The sequence below is a fragment of the Mauremys reevesii genome, linkage group 9 (assembly GCF_016161935.1).
Source record: "Mauremys reevesii isolate NIE-2019 linkage group 9, ASM1616193v1, whole genome shotgun sequence".
Classification (NCBI taxonomy): domain Eukaryota; kingdom Metazoa; phylum Chordata; order Testudines; family Geoemydidae; genus Mauremys; species Mauremys reevesii.
Genome location: NC_052631.1, coordinates 94,049,119 through 94,067,908, shown reverse-complemented (window position 1 = coordinate 94,067,908; position 18,790 = coordinate 94,049,119). Strand labels below are relative to the sequence as shown.

The 18,790-nt window shown below is 41.1% G+C and overlaps 1 protein-coding gene across 2 annotated transcripts in view; it reads left to right on the top strand.

Moving 5' to 3' along the window:
* Positions 1-18,790, top strand: part of AFF2 (AF4/FMR2 family member 2) — a 488,228-nt gene that overhangs the window by 99,705 nt on the left and 369,733 nt on the right. The window contains exon 1 of one of the 2 annotated variants that reach the window (XM_039488233.1): positions 2,761-2,906. The exons of the other annotated variant lie outside the window; for it this stretch is intronic. Coding sequence (XP_039344167.1) covers positions 2,860-2,906 — 47 coding nt within the window. The 5' untranslated portion in view covers positions 2,761-2,859. Of the gene's footprint in view, positions 1-2,760; positions 2,907-18,790 lie in introns of those variants that run through there. 2 annotated transcript variants of the gene reach the window in all.

Here is an 18,790-nt window from a genome sequence, read left to right as displayed (position 1 = left end):
GAGGATCACAGCTTTCATTTTTTAACAAGTAATTTTTGGCTTTTATGGTTGTGTTTAAAACTTCAAAATGTAACCGAGTGCACCCTAAAAGTTAAAAAAACAGAAGACAATAAAATGAACCCCAAATTTATTATTTTTAATGCAATCTATCATGATTTTTTTAGGCCTGACTCATGATTTTTGTAAGCTTGGGGCTGGGAATGCTATGTCAGTGCCTATTTGCAAGGAGGGAACAGTCAGTTATGAGACATGAGAAGGAAATACTGCACCTGCTAACCCTGCCAGTGGCAAAGGGAAACAGGGCCATGGATCTTACTGTGTGTAACTGTAATTTAAAGTCAGCTGCACCATTTTTGCTCAAGTAGAAGCTTTTTAGGGACCAGCAGTATAGTGCTGAACTAAATGTACAATTTTTAGAGAACGGTAGGTAAGGTTTGGAGTCTCAGCTCTAACTTTCATTGATAGCTTAGCAGTCCTGGAACCTTTTCTCAGGATCTGTGTATCAAAAAATGGTTATAACATTTGTATTGTATAGTCCATGAGCAGGCAGCATGGCTGGGGGTTAGATGGAGGATACAGGACTCGGAGTCAGACTCGGTTACCCACTCTGCCATTGACTGGCTGAATAAGCCTTGGACAATTTGTTCAACTGCTCAGTTTCTCCAGTGGGGATAAAGATAATCTGGGTAAAACATTTGAGTTCTATAAATGAAACATAAGGGTAGTTCTATGACTTAGTTTCATTGTGCCTGGACACTGCAGCGTAGCCAATGATTAGTGCATTTGCATGAGGACAAACTGCTTGAGTTTCAATCCCGGTGATACTAACATTGTGATGAAGACACCTTGTACAAGTGGGAGATGAGATCAGCTCTGTTGGTTGAGGGACTCTGCCTGTCTTTTGTACTCATGTTCACAACTTAGTGGTTTCACTGGATCTCCCACTATTTCTGGATGCCCAGGTAGCAAAAGTAGCAATGAGAAAATTCCAGATCCGGAACTGGCTTTCTCTGTTGATCTGCCAATTTCTTCATTTATTGACCTTCAGGACAAGCTGGGTCTATTCTCCTGGGTCAAGCTCAAGGTCTCAGCCTTCTCCTGCCTGCCGGCCCCACCTCCCGCAGTAAATAGCTTGGGCCTACTTCTGACTCCAGGACCTGGACCAGCATTGACAGCTCTGCTCTTTTGATATGATTGAACTGTCTACTGCAAAGCTGAAGAGCAGAAGTCTGAGCTTCCTCAAGAGCTGGCTCAGGCCTCTGGGATTCACCTCTGCAGGAACTGAGAATCACCTCAAACTTCACCACTACTCAGTCCAAGGTATAGCTCAGCAAATCCCATAAGCACGTGAATAACTCTGAGCATGTGAGTTGTTCTGCTGAGGACCAGGGCCCGAATGCACACCTCTTTGGCGTTGCCTTCACAGACCCGTGCACACGCACATAAACCGAAAGAAAAAAAAATCCCGCATGCAAAGTAACCCTGGTGGAGAAAGATGGAGAAGAGGAAACACACAACAGATGTGAGTCACTACTTGGAAGTCAGTTTAGTACCACAGTGATGAGCACAGCCCTTGAGCAGTAGGCGGGTTATTCTGGGGATGCCCATGGCTGAGTTTGGTCTCTTTATCCCTGTCCATTTGGATGATAGGAAGGAGTCTACAGGAAAGTCTGCAGGAGACAGAGGGCTCCCTTCCAGGTCTTTTCACCAGTAGAGGAAGCTCCAATCTAGCATGCCACTTCCTATTTTTTCTTCAAGATTTGGATGTTTTTCTCAAAGATAGGCGCTCGTTCAAACAGGAACTAATTCAGGGAAGTCCTACAGCTTGTGGTACACAGGAGGTCAGTCTACACTATCCCAGCGGTCCCTTCTGACTTTATAATCTATCCATCTCTTGCTCTTCCAATACTGAGAGAGCAAGAAAGGCTCCTGTCAGAACCAGAGCTCATGGATGGGTGTCTCCTGGCTGGAACAAAGTCCCAGGGATGGGGAAATGGGTGAACTTTCTGCCTCAGATGCTCCATGGGAGTCTGGGGCTAAGAGTGGGTCTTAGCTAACACCTGTGCAGTGCCCTGAGCGTAGGTACACCTCATCTCATTATTGTCCTCGCAGAGTCGTTGCCAGTTCTGCTTACTCCGGGGAGTCCATTATGACCAATTACATTCTAGACAACATGTATATTTTTCTTCCACCCAAGGCCAGCCAGGACACTCTTAAAGTAGTGAGCTCATTAGGCTGCGCACATGGAACGCTGCAGCCGGTGGAAGGGGGATGCTGGAATGAGTCGGGCGGCGTGCTTCTTTGCAGCCCCTTTTCCATGCCACTTCCATCTGCACCCCTGGAGGGTGTGTGGGTGTGTGTGTGTGTCAACCAGAGCCTTGCAGCCCGCAAAGCCTGCAAAGAACCACCAGCCCCTGTCCTCAGCGACCAGCCTCCCCCCTTCCAACAGCTGAGGGAAGCAGAGGAGGAGCCCAGAGCCCGTCAGGACGGTGGTTGTCAGCCTCTGCCAGATCCTAGCGATGATAATGTGCTGGCTCCATGTCGTGGCTTCTGGCTGCCCAGGCTCCTCCCCTTGTGGTGTGTGTGTGTGTGTGATGCTGCTGCCGCCGGTGCTGTGCCTGCCTCTCCCAGCCAGCCAGGCTGCTGGCGGCGGCCGGAGCGAGCAGCAGCGGGTTCTTCCCCGGGCGAGAAGCCTCCAGCCTGGCTTAGTGGGAGCCGCGGGGAGGGGGCGGGTGGGGGGGTGGGGGAAGGCAAGTCACCTTATGCAATTACTGCCCATGCTGGCCGGCCACTTCTAGCCAGGCTGGGGAGGGCAGGGCACGGGGGGGACCAGTTCTGAGTCTCCCCCATCAGATCGTTATGGATCTATTCGACTTTTTCAGGGACTGGGACTTAGAGCAGCAGTGGTAGGTTTTGATTTTCTTTTCATCCCACTATTCGTCTCTCCCCTCGCTGTATTTTAGCCTTTGTTGGAAGGATAAAGCTCTCCCCCCCTCACCCCCAGCCTTGCTCACTTGCTTAAACCACCTACGGATTGTGGCTGGGTTGTGACTTGCTATCGGGAAGTGGGGTGCGTGGCTGTAATGTGCGTGGCTGTAATGTGCGTGGACTTTTTTCTTTCCTTTTTTTGGTTATAATACTGTTGATGGGCCAAGTTGCAAGAGTCCAATGTAAACTGGGTGGTGGTGGGGGGTTTGCCATGCATTGATGTTAGGGAGGAGAGCCATGCATCCCCCTGCTCCTGGTGGGTTTTATTCATTAACCGCTTTGCATGCCTTTGACTGGCAGGGACACCTAGCATTTCCTTGGATCGATGGGTTAAGTTGGATAGATGGGTGGTTAAGCCTTGCAGCGTTTAAAACAACAGAAACCCAGCGAATAAAAGATGCAGTCCCCCCCCCACACCCCAAGATCGTGGCTTATCTAATGTACTGTTTACTGCTGTCAGTGACAATATTCCCCCTCATTATGAGAAATGCCACCGTAGTTTCAGTGAATTGCACAGTTTAAGTATGGGGGTTTTTGTTTTGTTTTTTGCTGCTGTCCTATTCATTGTAAAGCATGATTATTGAAGTTAGTCTTAGAAGAGGAAAGATCAGTCCCAGGTGGTATTTTATAATAGGTCTGAATTTTTGGGGGGGAGAACTTTAGGTTTCATTGCGTTGCAAATGGGCGCTCACCTTGGGAAGGTTGGTGCATCTGTCTAAAATACTGTAAACTTGTTGCAAAAGAGTCAATGTGGAGGAATTTTTTGGTGGGTGACCAGTAGCAGAAAAGTTGCTGTTTGTGTAGTATTTAACTTTTGTTGCTTCACATGGTCCGTTAATAAGAATATGATTTTTTTTGGTCTTTGTTAGGGCATAGTTAGTGATTTATTTTTCTCTTCACTCAGAATAAATGAGTTGCTTTTTTCTGACCATGTCTGATCTGTTTCAAAATTGGTTACTGGATGATTACATGTAGTTAGGCTAGTGTGCAGTTTGCCAACAAGGAAAGAGAATAAAATACTGTATTTGCAGCCTTCATCTCTAAATGCCATACAGATGTATATGCACGCTGCATATTCTGCACAAGGCTTCACTTTACTTTATTGATATTTTAAGCAATGCCTGTGAAAAAGAGCATATCTTTAGCTAATAGCCATCATTTTGCCAAACATATTGTAGCTGCTCTAGTTGAAAACCCAAGATAATCAGAACTCAAATACCTGTCACGTTTTATTTTACAGCAATTTACAGGTAAATCCTTGGAACCATAAATTACACTATATCAATATTAATCTGTTAGCAGACGTTTGGGATCTTGTGCTGTGTTTTACCAGCTCTGCATAAACCATCGCTTTCTGCGTTAGATCGTTTAATAACCATGCTGTTGTTGTTTAAAAAGTAATAATCACAATAAAATTAGTGCTCAATTAAATATTATGCTCTGCACACTATCTTTACTCTGCGACACTAATTTATTTTGCAGACAACTGATAACGACTGTATTTCTATTCAAATAGTATTTGCATACAATTTGCCTAATTTATGGTGTGGGTAACATCATTAATTTAATAGAAGCTGTTACAACTGAATACGTGGGTGTAGTTCAAATACTGTGTACACTGCAGATATTGAGTTTTAATGTTTGTTTAATAACTTATTTTTTTCTGAATATGGTCTTATGTACATTTAGTGATGTTCCTCCCCTCCCTTCCCTCACAAGGAAGGAAAGTCTTGTGTCTCCGTCTTTGCATAAAATATTAATAATATATTTCCTCGTTTACGATGGTTGTCATTCACTTGACTTGTAGTGAAAATTATTGTTTTAAAAGAAATCTAATGTTCTTAACTTAATGGACCCTAACACATGTTCTACTTTATGACTGTGTTTATTTCTAAGCATTCTGCAGCTATGCAAACTCTCTATATTACATACTGTGTACTCTGTGGATGGATATGTACATGCACTCAGTTGGATTACTTACATGAGTATGGCAGGCTGGATTTGGCCCATATATGTGTAATTTATGTACATGTATATGAAATAGTGTCTGTGTGAGAGAGAGAGACGCACTTGCAGCAGTAAGGCAAACTGGATTTAGCCCATAATTAATTGTGTGTGTGTGTGCGTCAGCACACATGTATACATATATGTAACACTATATAGATGTGGGTAATTATACGTATTGTATATGTGAACATAATTTCATTTATATTACCACTCGTCTTACTCAGGCAATTAGTTCTATTGTGTGAGTAAAGAGCTGGATTTGGCCTATCAAAATACCTACATACAACTCTCTTGCATGTGCACACAATACAATGTGTGTGTGTGTCCATAAACATATAAAAAGTGTTTCATAATTATTTATAAGGGCAATAAAGATCCAGTCGTGCATTCCTTGCATGCCTAAAACTTTCATTGATCTCAGCTGGAGTTTTGGGCTACAAGGAAGGCAAAATCAAGTCCAAAGAGTGTGTGTGTAAATTATATATTTAAACAAAGGGAGAGTACAAATATGGCAGAGCATTAGTATTAACTAGTGAACTATGAAGACTGACAGTTGTTTGAATGGTCATATGTATGTGGCAGCACTCATGGAGGTGTGAAGGGTGTGAACCTACCACTAATCACCATTTCATCAGCAAATGACTCCAGAATATTTTGAAGCAACCCAGAAAATGCTATTTGCATTTTTATTTTCCCTCCATGGGAGGTATCTCTCTGTAGTGACTTCTCCTCAGCTACTATATCAAGAACTGTCAAAGCTGTAAAGTGTGCTGCCAGGGGACATATTCTTAAATTCACTTGTGGCACTCAGCCCAATCAATGGGAGATTTACCTGGGTAAAAACTGCAGAATCAGACCTCCACTCTCCTGTTGTTAGAGTCCTCACAGTAGCCAATAATGAGGCATTTTTGTGGAATTTAATAAAGAATTTAGTTGTTGGGTTCTTGTGGTTATTTCTATTTTTTTTTTAAATGTGGTTCAGAGTTAATGAAATGTGCAGTGGAAGGTCAAAAGTGCCCCAGAGGCTATCACACCAGATTTCAGAAACAGGAGAAGAAGAAAACAAAAACCAAGCCCCCTCCCCTTACACATACACCCCCACCTTGAATGGATCTAAACTCTGGCCCAGCTCAAGTCCATTCAGATTCCATAATGTTCACCTGGGTTTACATTTTATATGCACCATTCTATGAGAGGAGAAGGGAAGGGAGAGAGCGATAATGAAAAGCTTGACTGGCTGTGTGCACCAAGGAGACCATTTGCTGTTAAAAATCAAATTTTGTCTTTTAAATCATTTTCCACACTTGTCTGTGGTAACCAAGTAAATGAAATCTTGAAGTGTCCTGGGACCATGTGGCTACATTTGAACCTGCTTACTGAAGAAGGTGATGCTATTAATCAACTGCTAGCAAACAAAAACCAAAACCCCAACCCAATAATCCCAGGATATAGAACCAGCCTTTCAACACAACAAATAACAAAGAGATACATTGGTTATGTTTTACTTATTGTCATTGTTGCTATTATTTTTAAGTCCTTCAAAAGGAGCTATATAAGAAGAGGTAATATTCTATAAGAAAGAAAACTGCACATTCAGGTATATAAAATTGCAAAAGGAAATAAAATCAGCAGGTAACAGTCTAGCAGAAGCTGCGTGGTTCTGATAAGGGAAGACTTCGTGCTGCAGAGAAATGAGCCTCTTGTTTTTACTTTTTATTTTATGTATCACAAGTAGCCTAATTACAGCAAAACCAGCAAACTGCCAGTTATACAGGAAGAGGCTTAAACTCACTAAACTGTTATATAAATAGAAAGTTCAAAGGTCTGTTTGTGGCTGACAAAGCTGAGAACAGGCCATCTGTGGGCCAGGTTTCTCTGCAGTATGAATGCAAAAACATAGTGCATGCCACAGCAGCATGCACTTTCAACGTATTTCCTCAACCTAGAGGGGGTGATCCTGCTCTCCAGACAAAGGTGAACTGTTTCAGTCTCGGCCTGTGACTTTTTGGGGGTTTATTTTATTTATTTATTTATTGCCATGTGCTGCTGGAGAAGAGCTTTTCAGTTACTGTTCTGTACACAGAGGTCTTTAATAGCTTGTTAAATAAAAAATCTTCTGAAGGTGGAAGCAGTTTCTCAAGGGAATGTGTGAAATGGAGTAGATCGATCCTTTTATGAATTGGGATGATTTTTGTGGGAGTTTGAACAGGAAAAAAAAATTCTGAATGAGACGGTACAGGCTTTGATTTTATTTTTTTCTTTTCCTGTTAGAAATATTAAAGTTGAATTGCATTTGTTTTCTGGATTTCTGTTACAAGCATCCCACAGTAATTCTTTTGAAAACATTTCGTTTTCAGTTTGCTTTGAAAATGTCAGTGGATGAATTGTGGACTTTGGTAGGTGGGTGACAGGCATTGGAAGCTGTCAAACCAAGCAGCTGCGAGAGACCAAAAATACGCTTTGGGCCAAATCGTGCACTTCCATATATCCTGACTTACTAGAATTCTGCCCTGGTTTAAGAGTGTGGCCCTTTGTAACTTGCATCCATCAGACGAGGCAAAATTATGATCACATTTGAGAAATCAGTTTAACAACATGTGAATTGTTTTGCTAATGACTCATTCAAGAATTTAATGACTTTTTAAAATGGACAAATCTGGATGGAGAACAACCATTCCAAAGCCAAACAGAACTTCAAAGCGTTTGTACACCTTGCACGTGGATGCAAATTATATTGTTAGGTTTGGGATTTTTTTTAAACAAAGGTGATTTTTATAATGCAAGCCCTTCTAACGGGATCAGTCAAATGGTGCCTGCGCCTGCTGTGTCTGTGACAAAGAATGTCACTTCAACCTGGAATTTAAATAAATGATTTGATTGGAAAATGTGACCATTTTGTAAAGGATCCATTTAAATAAATATACAGAATGATCTGTTAGATGTGAACTGACATTGGTGGTCTTCACTTCTCAGAACTGCTGCACTACTCTTCAGTCCTAAGGGTGGCATAATGAAAGTAATTCTTGCACGGTTCCGGAATGCCTTGCGTAACCTGAATTTTGCATAAGTCGGAAACGTATCTCCGACCACCCCATCTATTTCTAGCTTACGGAACGTTTTCCGTAAGCTTGGATTTGCGTACGTCGGGTTTACATAACTCGGGGAGCATCTGTATTTAAATCAGTAGCAAAACTCCCATGGAATTAAATGGGACAGAAATTTGACTCCAAGGCCAAACAATTGCACTTGGGCCTGATTCAGGAATGTACTTAAACATGGTTTTAATTTTAAGCACATGAGTTTACTCATGTGCTTAAAATTAAGCGTGTGCTTGAGTATTGAATTGAACCTTGTTCAGTCCGGAGACTGAGTCCAAAGAAGCAATTCTTTGTATGGTGCTTGCTGGAAGAAGCTGGTGCAATATTTTAATGTGGAGGTTTAGTGTATCTGTCTTTTTGCTTCAGTTCTACACTTGTCTGTCATGGTTGCACACATGACTGGCAGTCAGAACCAATGCAAATCTTAAAACTTTAAAAAGAACAGCTTCTTAAGTAAATTGCTTTAGAACATGCTGCCAGAGTTCTAGAGACTGGCCTATGATACCATGGTGGGGAGCATGCAATAAATGTCTACATAGATCCAATCCTGTAAAACCTAGGTATTTTAATTGAAGGGCCACATTCAGAGATGTTTTAGGTGTAGTGGGCTTGCAGGATTAGGCCCTTACATCCGTATTATACACTTCTCGTCAATAAGTAATCAAACCCATCTATGTTTTCCTCAATACGGGCTTGATTCACACCAACTGAAATTAATAGACAGTGGGCACTCGATTAGGCCTTATTATGGCCAAAAGATCTCATGAAATGCAGAACAACCGTCTAAGGTCCTGATTCAGCCAGCTACTTAAGCACATGACTGACTCTAAGCATGTGAAAAGCCCCCTGGAAATCAGTGCTGAGATCTGGTTAATTTAAGTTTTTAAATATTTTTTACAATCTCTTCTCTCAATTGTGGTTTTAAAAGGTAAAATTTATGAAAAGAAGCCAGTAAATACCCTTGGAGAACTAAAACTTTGCAGCATCTTTAGTTTTTAAAAAGTTAAAAACCTCTGCATGTTTAATGTGGGAGGGAGCGAATCCCATAGCACACCCAGCTACCAGAACCAGACGTCTCATAAACTAGTTATAGTTTCACAGCAGTGACTGGATGGGAAAGATGCTTTAAACCTTTCATTATTCAAAGAATGTTCTGCATTGGTGCTTGGTAATCAAAACGGTTGTTTAATTTGTTTTACTATCTCTGGCCACAAACCCTCTGACCTAATGATCGACAGGTAAATGGAGAAAACTAGAGATAAAAGGATGACATAAAATGGAGTGGGGAAAAAGTAAAGTGGGATCATGTCAGCAGGATTTTCAACTCCATTTCACAGAACTTTTTATGATATTTAATATTAAGTTTGCATTGTTAAACCAAGTTTGTGGGTAGTGATCTATGTCTGGGTGTCTACTCTGGAAAAATACTATGCTAGAACTGGATCCTTTAAAACAATAGAAGGTACAGTGTTTACTACTGTGAGCTGCCCTTTGATTTCAGTGGGACTACTTGTAATATACAGAACTACATGTAATAGAACAGGCTTGCAGGATTCAGCTCGTAATGCTGAAAAATAATGTGGAGTTAGAAAGCGGACATGAGAGAGAACTAAGACTTCCCTCTGTTAACTTTCCAACTACTACAAATTGTATTTGATCAGGAAGGGGCTTTTTTTCAACTTAGATATAGCAGATTCACACCACGAATTATTATGACTGTTAAATAAAGTCTAGCCCAGTGTTTCTCAAAGCTGGTCCGCCGCTTGTTCAGGGAAAGCCCCTGGCAGGCGGGGCTGGTTTGTTTACCTGCCCCATCCACAGGTCCGGCCGATCGTGGCTCCCACTGGCCGCAATTCGTTGGTCCAGGCCAATGTGAGCTGCTGGAAGTGGTGTGGGACAAGGGATTTGCTGGCCGCCGCTTCCCGCAGCCCCCATTGGCCTGCCGTGGTGAACCGCGGTCAGTGGGAGCCGTGATTGGCCAAACCTGTGGACACGGCAAGTAAACAAACCGGCCTGGCCCGCCAGGGGCTTTCCCTACACAAGCGGCGATCCCAGTTTGAGAAACACTGCTCTAGCCACTCATTTCTTCTGTAAAACTTTATAACATTTTAATTAGATTTTATATACATGTCCGAAGATTGACGAACTGTGCTTCACTGTGAAAGGTTGACTCTCTCACCAGTTGAATTTCTTTCTGTATGTGATCTGAGCTGCTAATTGATATCTATGGATTGTATTTTAAAAATCATCTAGGGGTCTTCATTGCAGAATTGAGGATCATATTGCAGCTAGAATCTGATAGTATCCTTGATGACAGTGAGAGTGTCATAGGAAAATGTTCCTAACTGTCAGGGTGGTTAAACACTGGAATAAACTGCCTAGGGAGGTTGTGGAATCTCCATCTCTGGAGATATTTAAGAGTAAGTTAGATAAATGTCTATCAGGAATGGTCTAGACAGTATTTGGTCTTGCCATGAGGGCAGGGGACTGGACTCGATGACCTCTCGAGGTCCCTTCCAGTCCTAGGGTCTGTGAATCTATGAATCTATATATTGTATACCGTATGTACATTATGCTTAATTAGCAACAAAGGTCAATGACTGAAACCGATCTGTGACTCAGGTGCCATCATGGTAGCTGGCAGTTACACTGAGGTGTGAATACGCCACTCATTATGTGTTTGCATAGGGGAAGAGTGTTAACAAACAGTAAAGAAGGAAAGGGGATAGCAATAACCAGTTTAAAAATCACTCCTTCTGTCGGCAAACATTATTACAGCAATTTGTATGTGGCTGTGGGTGTACATGGTACTTCAAAATAAGTAAACTCTCTAGTTTTCATTGCTGTCAGCACTTACTACTGAGCACAGTGCTTATTACTCAAGGTAATAATCACTTTATTCCGTAGTAAGAGTTTTAAGGATCCGGCCCTAGTTTAGTATTTTCCTTAGCAGAAATCCAACCCGTAGACTAGTACCCAATGACCAGGCCAGCACCCTACTTAGTTAACAGTCTAAAGGTAGAAGCAGGTAAATACATTACAATGTATCAGGGGGTAGCCGTGTTAGTCTGTAGCCACAAAAACAACAAGGAGTCCGGTGGCATCTTAAAGACTAACTGATTTATTTGGGCATAAGCTTTGGTGGGTAAAAAACCTCACTTCTTCAGATGCACCATGTAGTAGGACACAATACAGGCTAAATTCATGGTGGTGTGTGGCTTTTATAAAAAGAAAGCTTCCATAGAGAATAGCACGTTTCCTGTCTCACACATTTTTTAGTCTCAAGATAACAGATCGCTGTCTACTCATGTAACCTGGTGGCTTTATTAAAGAGAGGACCTCAGCCATAAATATTAGTTTGAACACCTGGCTTTTGGTTCATGTGGTTTGGTTAGGCCTGGCCCAACAACTGTATTTTTAAACTGTTGTCTTAGAGACATTTCTTCTTACCTTTTACAGTGGTCATTGCTTTACTAGCAAGCTAAAATAGCAGTAGAAAAAGGAAATAAAACCCTCGGAAAATGGGGTTCCTTTAAACATAAAAACCAGGCAACTTTAAATTGCGATGCGATTGCAATTTCCCATTTTATTTTTGTGAGTCATGGCACAAGGGAAGCTGATGAGATGCTGCAGCAATATGGCAATCATGTATTTCTGTTACTTTCATTAGTTGCATGTATATTTGAGAATATGGTGGTCAAGATTTTTCAGACGTGACTAGTTATGGGTGTCTCCATTTTTCAGGGTCCAAACGGAGAGAGAATTTCAAGAGGCTTGAAAATATTGGGGCTTGAAAGGCGTGAGCTCAGCACTTTCTGAACATCAGCCCTCTCTGAGTGTCTCAGGGTGGGCAACAAAATCACTAGTCACTTCTGAAAATCTTAGCCTGTTGTTCTTAATACTGGGAATTTTTGCCCCAGTGTCTTAAATTTGACACACTAAGAAATATTCTTCCCAATGTTTCCTGTCAGTGCAGTGATCAGGAATGAGTCTCTCTATCTGTAAGCGTTAAAACTAATTTGTAAGGGCCCTGATCCAATCTCATTAAACACAATAGGAGTCTTTCAGTTGATTATAATGGGAAGTGGACTAAGCCTTAGCATAGATGGTCCGTGGGAAGGTAGATTTTAAAGGATGTGGTGCATATGCACCAAGCGGAACACTTTTATAATCCTTCTATGTGTGACTGAAGAATAGAAATTGGAGTTTATATTTACTCTAAAAGCAGCCTTTGATTTTGATGACTTTGTTTCAGGGTACTATGCAAGGCCCATTCATTTCACTTGGCCTTTGAAGAGGAGTAGGTGGACTGAGATTATGTGTGTGTCGGGGTGGGGGGAGGGTATGTTGTAGGGAAGGGTGGTTTTGTGGCTAGGACATGAGATTGGGACTTGGGAAATGTAAATTCAGTTAGCCAATGTGTGACCTTTGGGCAAGTGATTTAATCACTCTGTGCCTTAGTTTCTTATCTGTAAAATGGGAATGATAATACTTAGTTCTTATAGTGCACTTCCCAGCAGTAGATCTCCAAGTGCTTTCCAAAGGTTGTAAGTATCATGGTCCCCATTTATACAGATGGGAGAAACCGAGGCACAGAGAGGTGAAAGGATTTGCTCAAGGTTACACAGATGGCCAACAATAGACCCAGGAATAGAGCTGAGGTCTTCTGAATCCCAGTCCACTGCTCTGTCCATGCTGCCATGTTGCTAATAGTACTCTCTACTGCACAGATGTGTTATAGGAGAAATTCCTAAAAGTTCATGCAATGCTGAAATACTATGGCGGTGTGGGGCAAATAGGTACTTAGACAGATAAGCTAGCAGTAAAAATGCATCTTATAAAAGAGAAGGCAGAATTCAGACTGAAGAGAATATATTCAAGGAAGAAAGATGAGATAAGAAAAAACATAGTTGAGTGCATGGGCTATATAATATACACGTGATATGCATGTTTTATGTGGCCTGCGCTAACTTGGACAGTGAATGGCAGTACCTTTTTAAGGCAAGACAATTCTTTCTTGCCACCAGTCTTGTATGGACGTTTTTTATATGCTACTGTGGCTGAAGTAAATGACATGCATATGACACTTACTGAAAATTATATCCATTTTTTCTTTAAGCCAGCTGATTTGTTTCCGACAGACTTCTGCTTTGTCGGTTAACCTAGGGCTTGGGTTTTCTAACACATATTATTAGATGGAATATATTTTCTATTTATAACACTTGAGGATACTAACTACTGCATTGCATTTAGCAAGCACTAGCAAGAACAGTTTTTATGATATAATTAATATAGAAATTTCATATTATTCATCATTCAAAAATTATTAGTGAGGTTTCCCCACAAGATTATAAGGAAAAGATGCAGCAAATGATTCTGTGGTCTTCATGTGTGTCCCAAAAGAGTAGGAGAAGTTTGGAAATTTGCAAATGCAGTTTAAATTCATTACTTTTGTATATTTCTAAAATTAAAGCTAAGATGGGCCTTTAGTGCAGGGAATGCATTTTGGTAGATACCAAGAATATAATTTTGAGGCATTTGGGGAGACCATTGACAGCATATTTACCCATAATCATCTTCATGTGCCCATGGTGTAACTGCATTTAGGCCAGTGGAGTTGCATGAAGAGGCTGATTCAAAGGCTATTGAAGATGATGTACATTTTCCATTCACTTCAGTGGACTCTGATCAGGCCCTAGGAGTCTTATATCTTTGGACTTGTTCACCCCTTCCAATGGGAAATCATCTTCAGCACCAATAGATCCCTGGCACCTCACCCCCTATTCTGACCCCTATGCCTCTCATAGCACCATGGGAGCTGAGCTGCAGTCTTTCCTTGTTGTACCTTCCTTTTCTCTCCCGTCTCTCTTTATGGAGGGAAGGGCTTTCCCTCTCTTGTGGGTGGAGATTGTGGAAAGGGCTGTAGTGTCTGAAGACCAGGGAGGAAAAGGTGAACTTGCTACAATCTGTTTCTATCCAGCCACTGGCTTGGCTGACCACTCCTCCATAGCCTTGCCACTCTCCATCCTCTATCCCTGTTGGATTCATAGGACCAGGAAGAGAAGGTAATACTTCTGTGGAGGTGGCTGACCCTCCCCAAGGTTCCCCACATGAGGATGGGAAGATCTGCACATGAAGGGTCCCCTTTGCATCGAGACAAGGGTGCACGATTGGACCCTGTTACTAAACAGCAACAATTACATACGATGATAGATGTTAGAGTAGAAAAATACCCATTAGTTCATCCATCTCCAGCCCATGTCAAGCTAGCACGGTCTGGGTGGCTAAAGTACATTTTCTAACCCTTCAGAGCCTGATCCTGTTGTCATTACTTATGGAGATGGGTCCCGTAGTATGTAATTCACACAGAGAAGCATTCAACAAATGTGGCTGGATCTTGCATACATTACACAAATTAGCACAGGACTGGTATAGTTTGAAGATATAGCAGAGCTACATGGGGAACCCTACATTCAGAATGAACCTCTATTGTAAATACATAATTTAAGTGCATTCTGTTAGCTGCATTTCAGCCAGAAGAATCCTATGGTTTGTTTGTTTGTTCTTTTTTAACAATTCTCACTTGTGTAAGCTTGCACAATCTGCAAACTCAGCTGCAAATGATTAGAGGGCTCATCAAAACTGAGGCAGACTGGTGTGTTTGGTTAAGATTTAACATCTTTTCTAGTCATTGTAATGTAATGTCCGTCTGTCTATGGAAAGAAAGGGACATAAATGATGCAGTTCTATTGCATCAGGGGTTTGGTAAACAATTTACTGTTAGTCATAGATCTGAAGCAAAGGAGAGAGGATTGATAAACCTATTCCAAAGGGCTTGAAAAGTTAAAGTGAATTCTAAATGTAGATTAGGAGCAAACCATGACAGCCAAGCCAGCATTACCTCAGTTGATTAATTTATAAGGATACTGGTCAATGATTTTAACCAAAAGCTATGCATAGTAGAATCCTAATGGGATCTGTCTGTTAAGATTACATAAAGTAGAGCATGTGATTTATTTCATAGTTTTCCAAAGCTCCACTTTAACTTCATACAAATAATGCATTAGTCACACTGGATAAAATGGCATATTGAATCAAGTTGTGATTTTGTCTGCTTCTCATAATCTGATTTTATAAAGGATTAAATCTGTTTTAGTAGTTTATTCATATCATAAAAGAGATTGTTGGTTGAATCAAATCTTTACATCTGCCACTTTCTATCTCATTAGAAAAGACCCTTATTTTCTTCTAGTCTGTTCTTATCCCCAAATGTGTGTGTGTGTGTGTGTGTATGTATTTTCTGTACATGTTTGTGTATTATAATGTCACTCTATTTGCAAAAATGTGGTTAAGGTGACATCATTATTTCTAGTTTGGGGCTGGGAGATTGTATCAATCTAAGCATGTAAATATTCACTTTAGACTAAAACCTGACAATGTATCCACCCAGGAACAAATGAGATGTGTGTGTAATTTTTTTTTTAACGAGTTTTACATTTGCTAACCCATATGGCGTTCTGTGCCCACGGGAAGGAGATTGTGCCTCCAGTGTTGCTCCTCTCCATCCTGGTAGCTTTACCAGGCCCTCCTGAGAAGTGAAGGCATGGTATTAGTTAGCCGAGCCATTCTCGCCACTTACCTTATCATCAGAGAGGAAACTGTGGGAAAAGGTCTTTCCAAAGGCATTGGTCAGAGGTTTTTTGTCTGTCTTGTTTTTGTTGACCACCTGCTCCATCAGACATCATGGTATCAATGAACCTGTTTTAGGGAGTACAAAAATATAGGAGAATATATATTTTCTCTTTTTTAAAATGTGATTCTTTGTGCTCAAATAACTAGAAAATGAAATTAAATGGATTTGTTTTTTCCAGAAGTATCCATCTGACCCTTAATATACAATATGGACAGAGTTGCGCAGTTGTGTACGTCTGTGTGCATCTTGTCATTCATTTAATCACATTTAAGTTGGCATGTATTATAGAAAAATGTACATGAGTATATTTATATATAATACAGACCAGCCACAGATGTGCACAAATACTGATTTGCATGCGTGCATTAGGTGATTTACCCATGTGAATTTGAAAATATGGACTGTGTGTGTAAGAGAATGAATACATGATGGCATTCAGCTTGGAAAAGAGACGACTAAGGGGGGATATGGTAGAGGTCTATAAAATCATGACTGGTGTGGAGAAAGTAAATAAGGAAGTGTTATTTACTCCTCCTCATAACACAAGAACTAGGGGCCACCAAATGAAATTAATAGGCAGCAGATTTAAAACAAACAAAAGGAAGTATTTTTTCACACAACGCACAGTCAACCTGTGGAACTCCTTGCCAGAGGATGTTGTGAAGGCCAAGACTATAACAGGGTTAAAAAAAGAACTAGATAAGTTCATGGAGGATAGGTCCATCAATGGCTATTAGCCAGGATGGGAAGGGATGGTGTCCCTAGCCTCTGTTTGCCAGAAGCTGGGAATGGGTGTCAGGGGATGGATCGTTTGATAATTACCTATTCTGTTCATTACCTTTGGGGCACCCGGCATTGGCCACTGTTGGAAGATGGGATACTGAGGTAGATGGACCTTTGGTCTGACCCAGTATGGCCGTTCTTATTCAGTGGCATAAAAATTTATAGCACATAAGAGCCATTGACCTCCCCTTCTCTTCCAAAAAAGCAGCCCTGGTTCATCAAGGTATGTAAGCATATGCATAACTTTAAACATGAGGATTCTCATTTTCTTCAGTGGAACTAATCCCATGCTTAAAATTATGCGCGTGCTGGTGTACCTTACTGACCTAGGGCCAAAAGGGGCATTAGTGTTTGGAAAAGGTGTATAGTATGTTGGGTGTGAGCTGTCATTATGACTGTAGAGGGAGTTGTTTTCGTGTATCCTATAAAAGGCTGAAGTTTCCTCGCTCCCTTGTGTGCGCAACACAGAGATCGACAGTTGCTTCTTTGGGTTTTCATTTCCACTCATTTTTATTCAGTCTCATAAACCATATAGGGCCAGATTCTGCCACCCTGGCTTCTCATAGAGTAAGGCGCTAACCAGTGTGAGCAAGGGAGGCAGCTTCCGGCCCTTTATTAGTTGCTCTTTTAGTCAGAGAAGCATGTTAGCATTCTGAGAACTTCCTGAGATGAAACACCAAGATCTTCATTCAGATTTTCTTTTGTCGACGGATGTTGCATTTTGATTGGACCCTGGCTTCTGGTTGTGACCCACATTCAAGCATACCTGGAATCTGAATGGGAATCTGAAATTTTCCTCCTCTCTGTAAAAGGCTGATCTAAGAGGCTGCATCCAAATATTCAGGAACTTCAGTGGTGTTGAAATCTAGTCCCCCGACCCTCCTTTGGGAATTGCACAGGTAGACGTGTGGAGGCCACGGAAATCAGAGGAGCGCTATGCAAGATTCCATCCACTCTGAGTGCAGGATTGGGGCCGAATGTTGATTTAAATTGTGTAACTTGGGCCCATCTCTGATTCCAGCCGGGCATTTTGAAGACAGGACAATACAAAAACCAACTAGTCCTACATTGGATCAGATCAGATCATTTGCCTTTTGCCTGTGTTGGCCATCTTTTTAGGAGACAGTAATGCTTTTGCTGCTTGACAGAGCTAAGTCCTTTTTTGCTTTAATTGTGTTTTTGTTGAAACCGAGAAGATGCATGTGGCTTTTCATAAATGTGTTTTTAGTTGTTAGCAAATTCCCATGATGTGGAACATTTATTTAAAGGACAGCAGTGTTTGCTGAAGCATAGGAGCTCCCGTGGCTCCCAAATTTGGGGCCGATTGTGTGGCGAGTGTGAATTGGTTTGTATGGTCAGGGAATTGGTTTCCATTTGAAGCTGGTGAATGAACAGTACCCTTAATTTTCAGATAACTAGAGCGGGCCTTTATAGTGGCTTTACATTAAATAATGCATTTTATTTCATTGATGTTTCTGATCTTGCATTAAATATATGTAGTTGAAGAGCCTGGAACTAGTAATATAAGATGTAAATGCCAGCACTATGTTGCACCCTATTCTCTGGATTTATACACATTTTCAGATGCCAGGGATGTCAATCTGGCATATTGTGTGAGCTGTATATTCTTTTTTTTTAAGCTTATTGATTGCAAAACTTCTTAAATATAAAATTATTTTAAAACTAAGAAAGCATTCATTGTTCTTGTATGTTGTAACATAAGCTGCATTTTGTATGGGTGAAAGCAAGGAGCTACAGTAATTAGGCAGAGTGCTAGCTGCTTTCTAGTAATACGAGTAGTTATCAAAACTATTATGCAGCAATAAAACGTGGACTGGTGCAAAGTTCTGTTGGTTAGTTCACAAATTATTCTCTGTGCTTGGCCCTGTCTGATGGTCGATGCAACAGACACAGCATACGTATTTAAATATGATAGAACAGAGCCTCGCTGTGCGTTTTCTGTGAAAAGCAGTGACTGTAGCAGCTCTGAATAAACAGAAAATGGCCTTTTATGGGCAATTCGTTGTATTTTATTTGGCAGCTGTTTCTCTTTAATAGGAATTTTTCAGTGGTATTTATTGTATTTTGTGCTGGTAGGGGGGGAGAGCTAGAGTAGCAAATTCCCAAGATTTGAGCAGCTTTTATGTGCTTTTCTCGTTTTGAACAATAGGAAAATATTGCTGTATTAATTACTGTTGTGCCTTATTGGCAAAAATAAAGA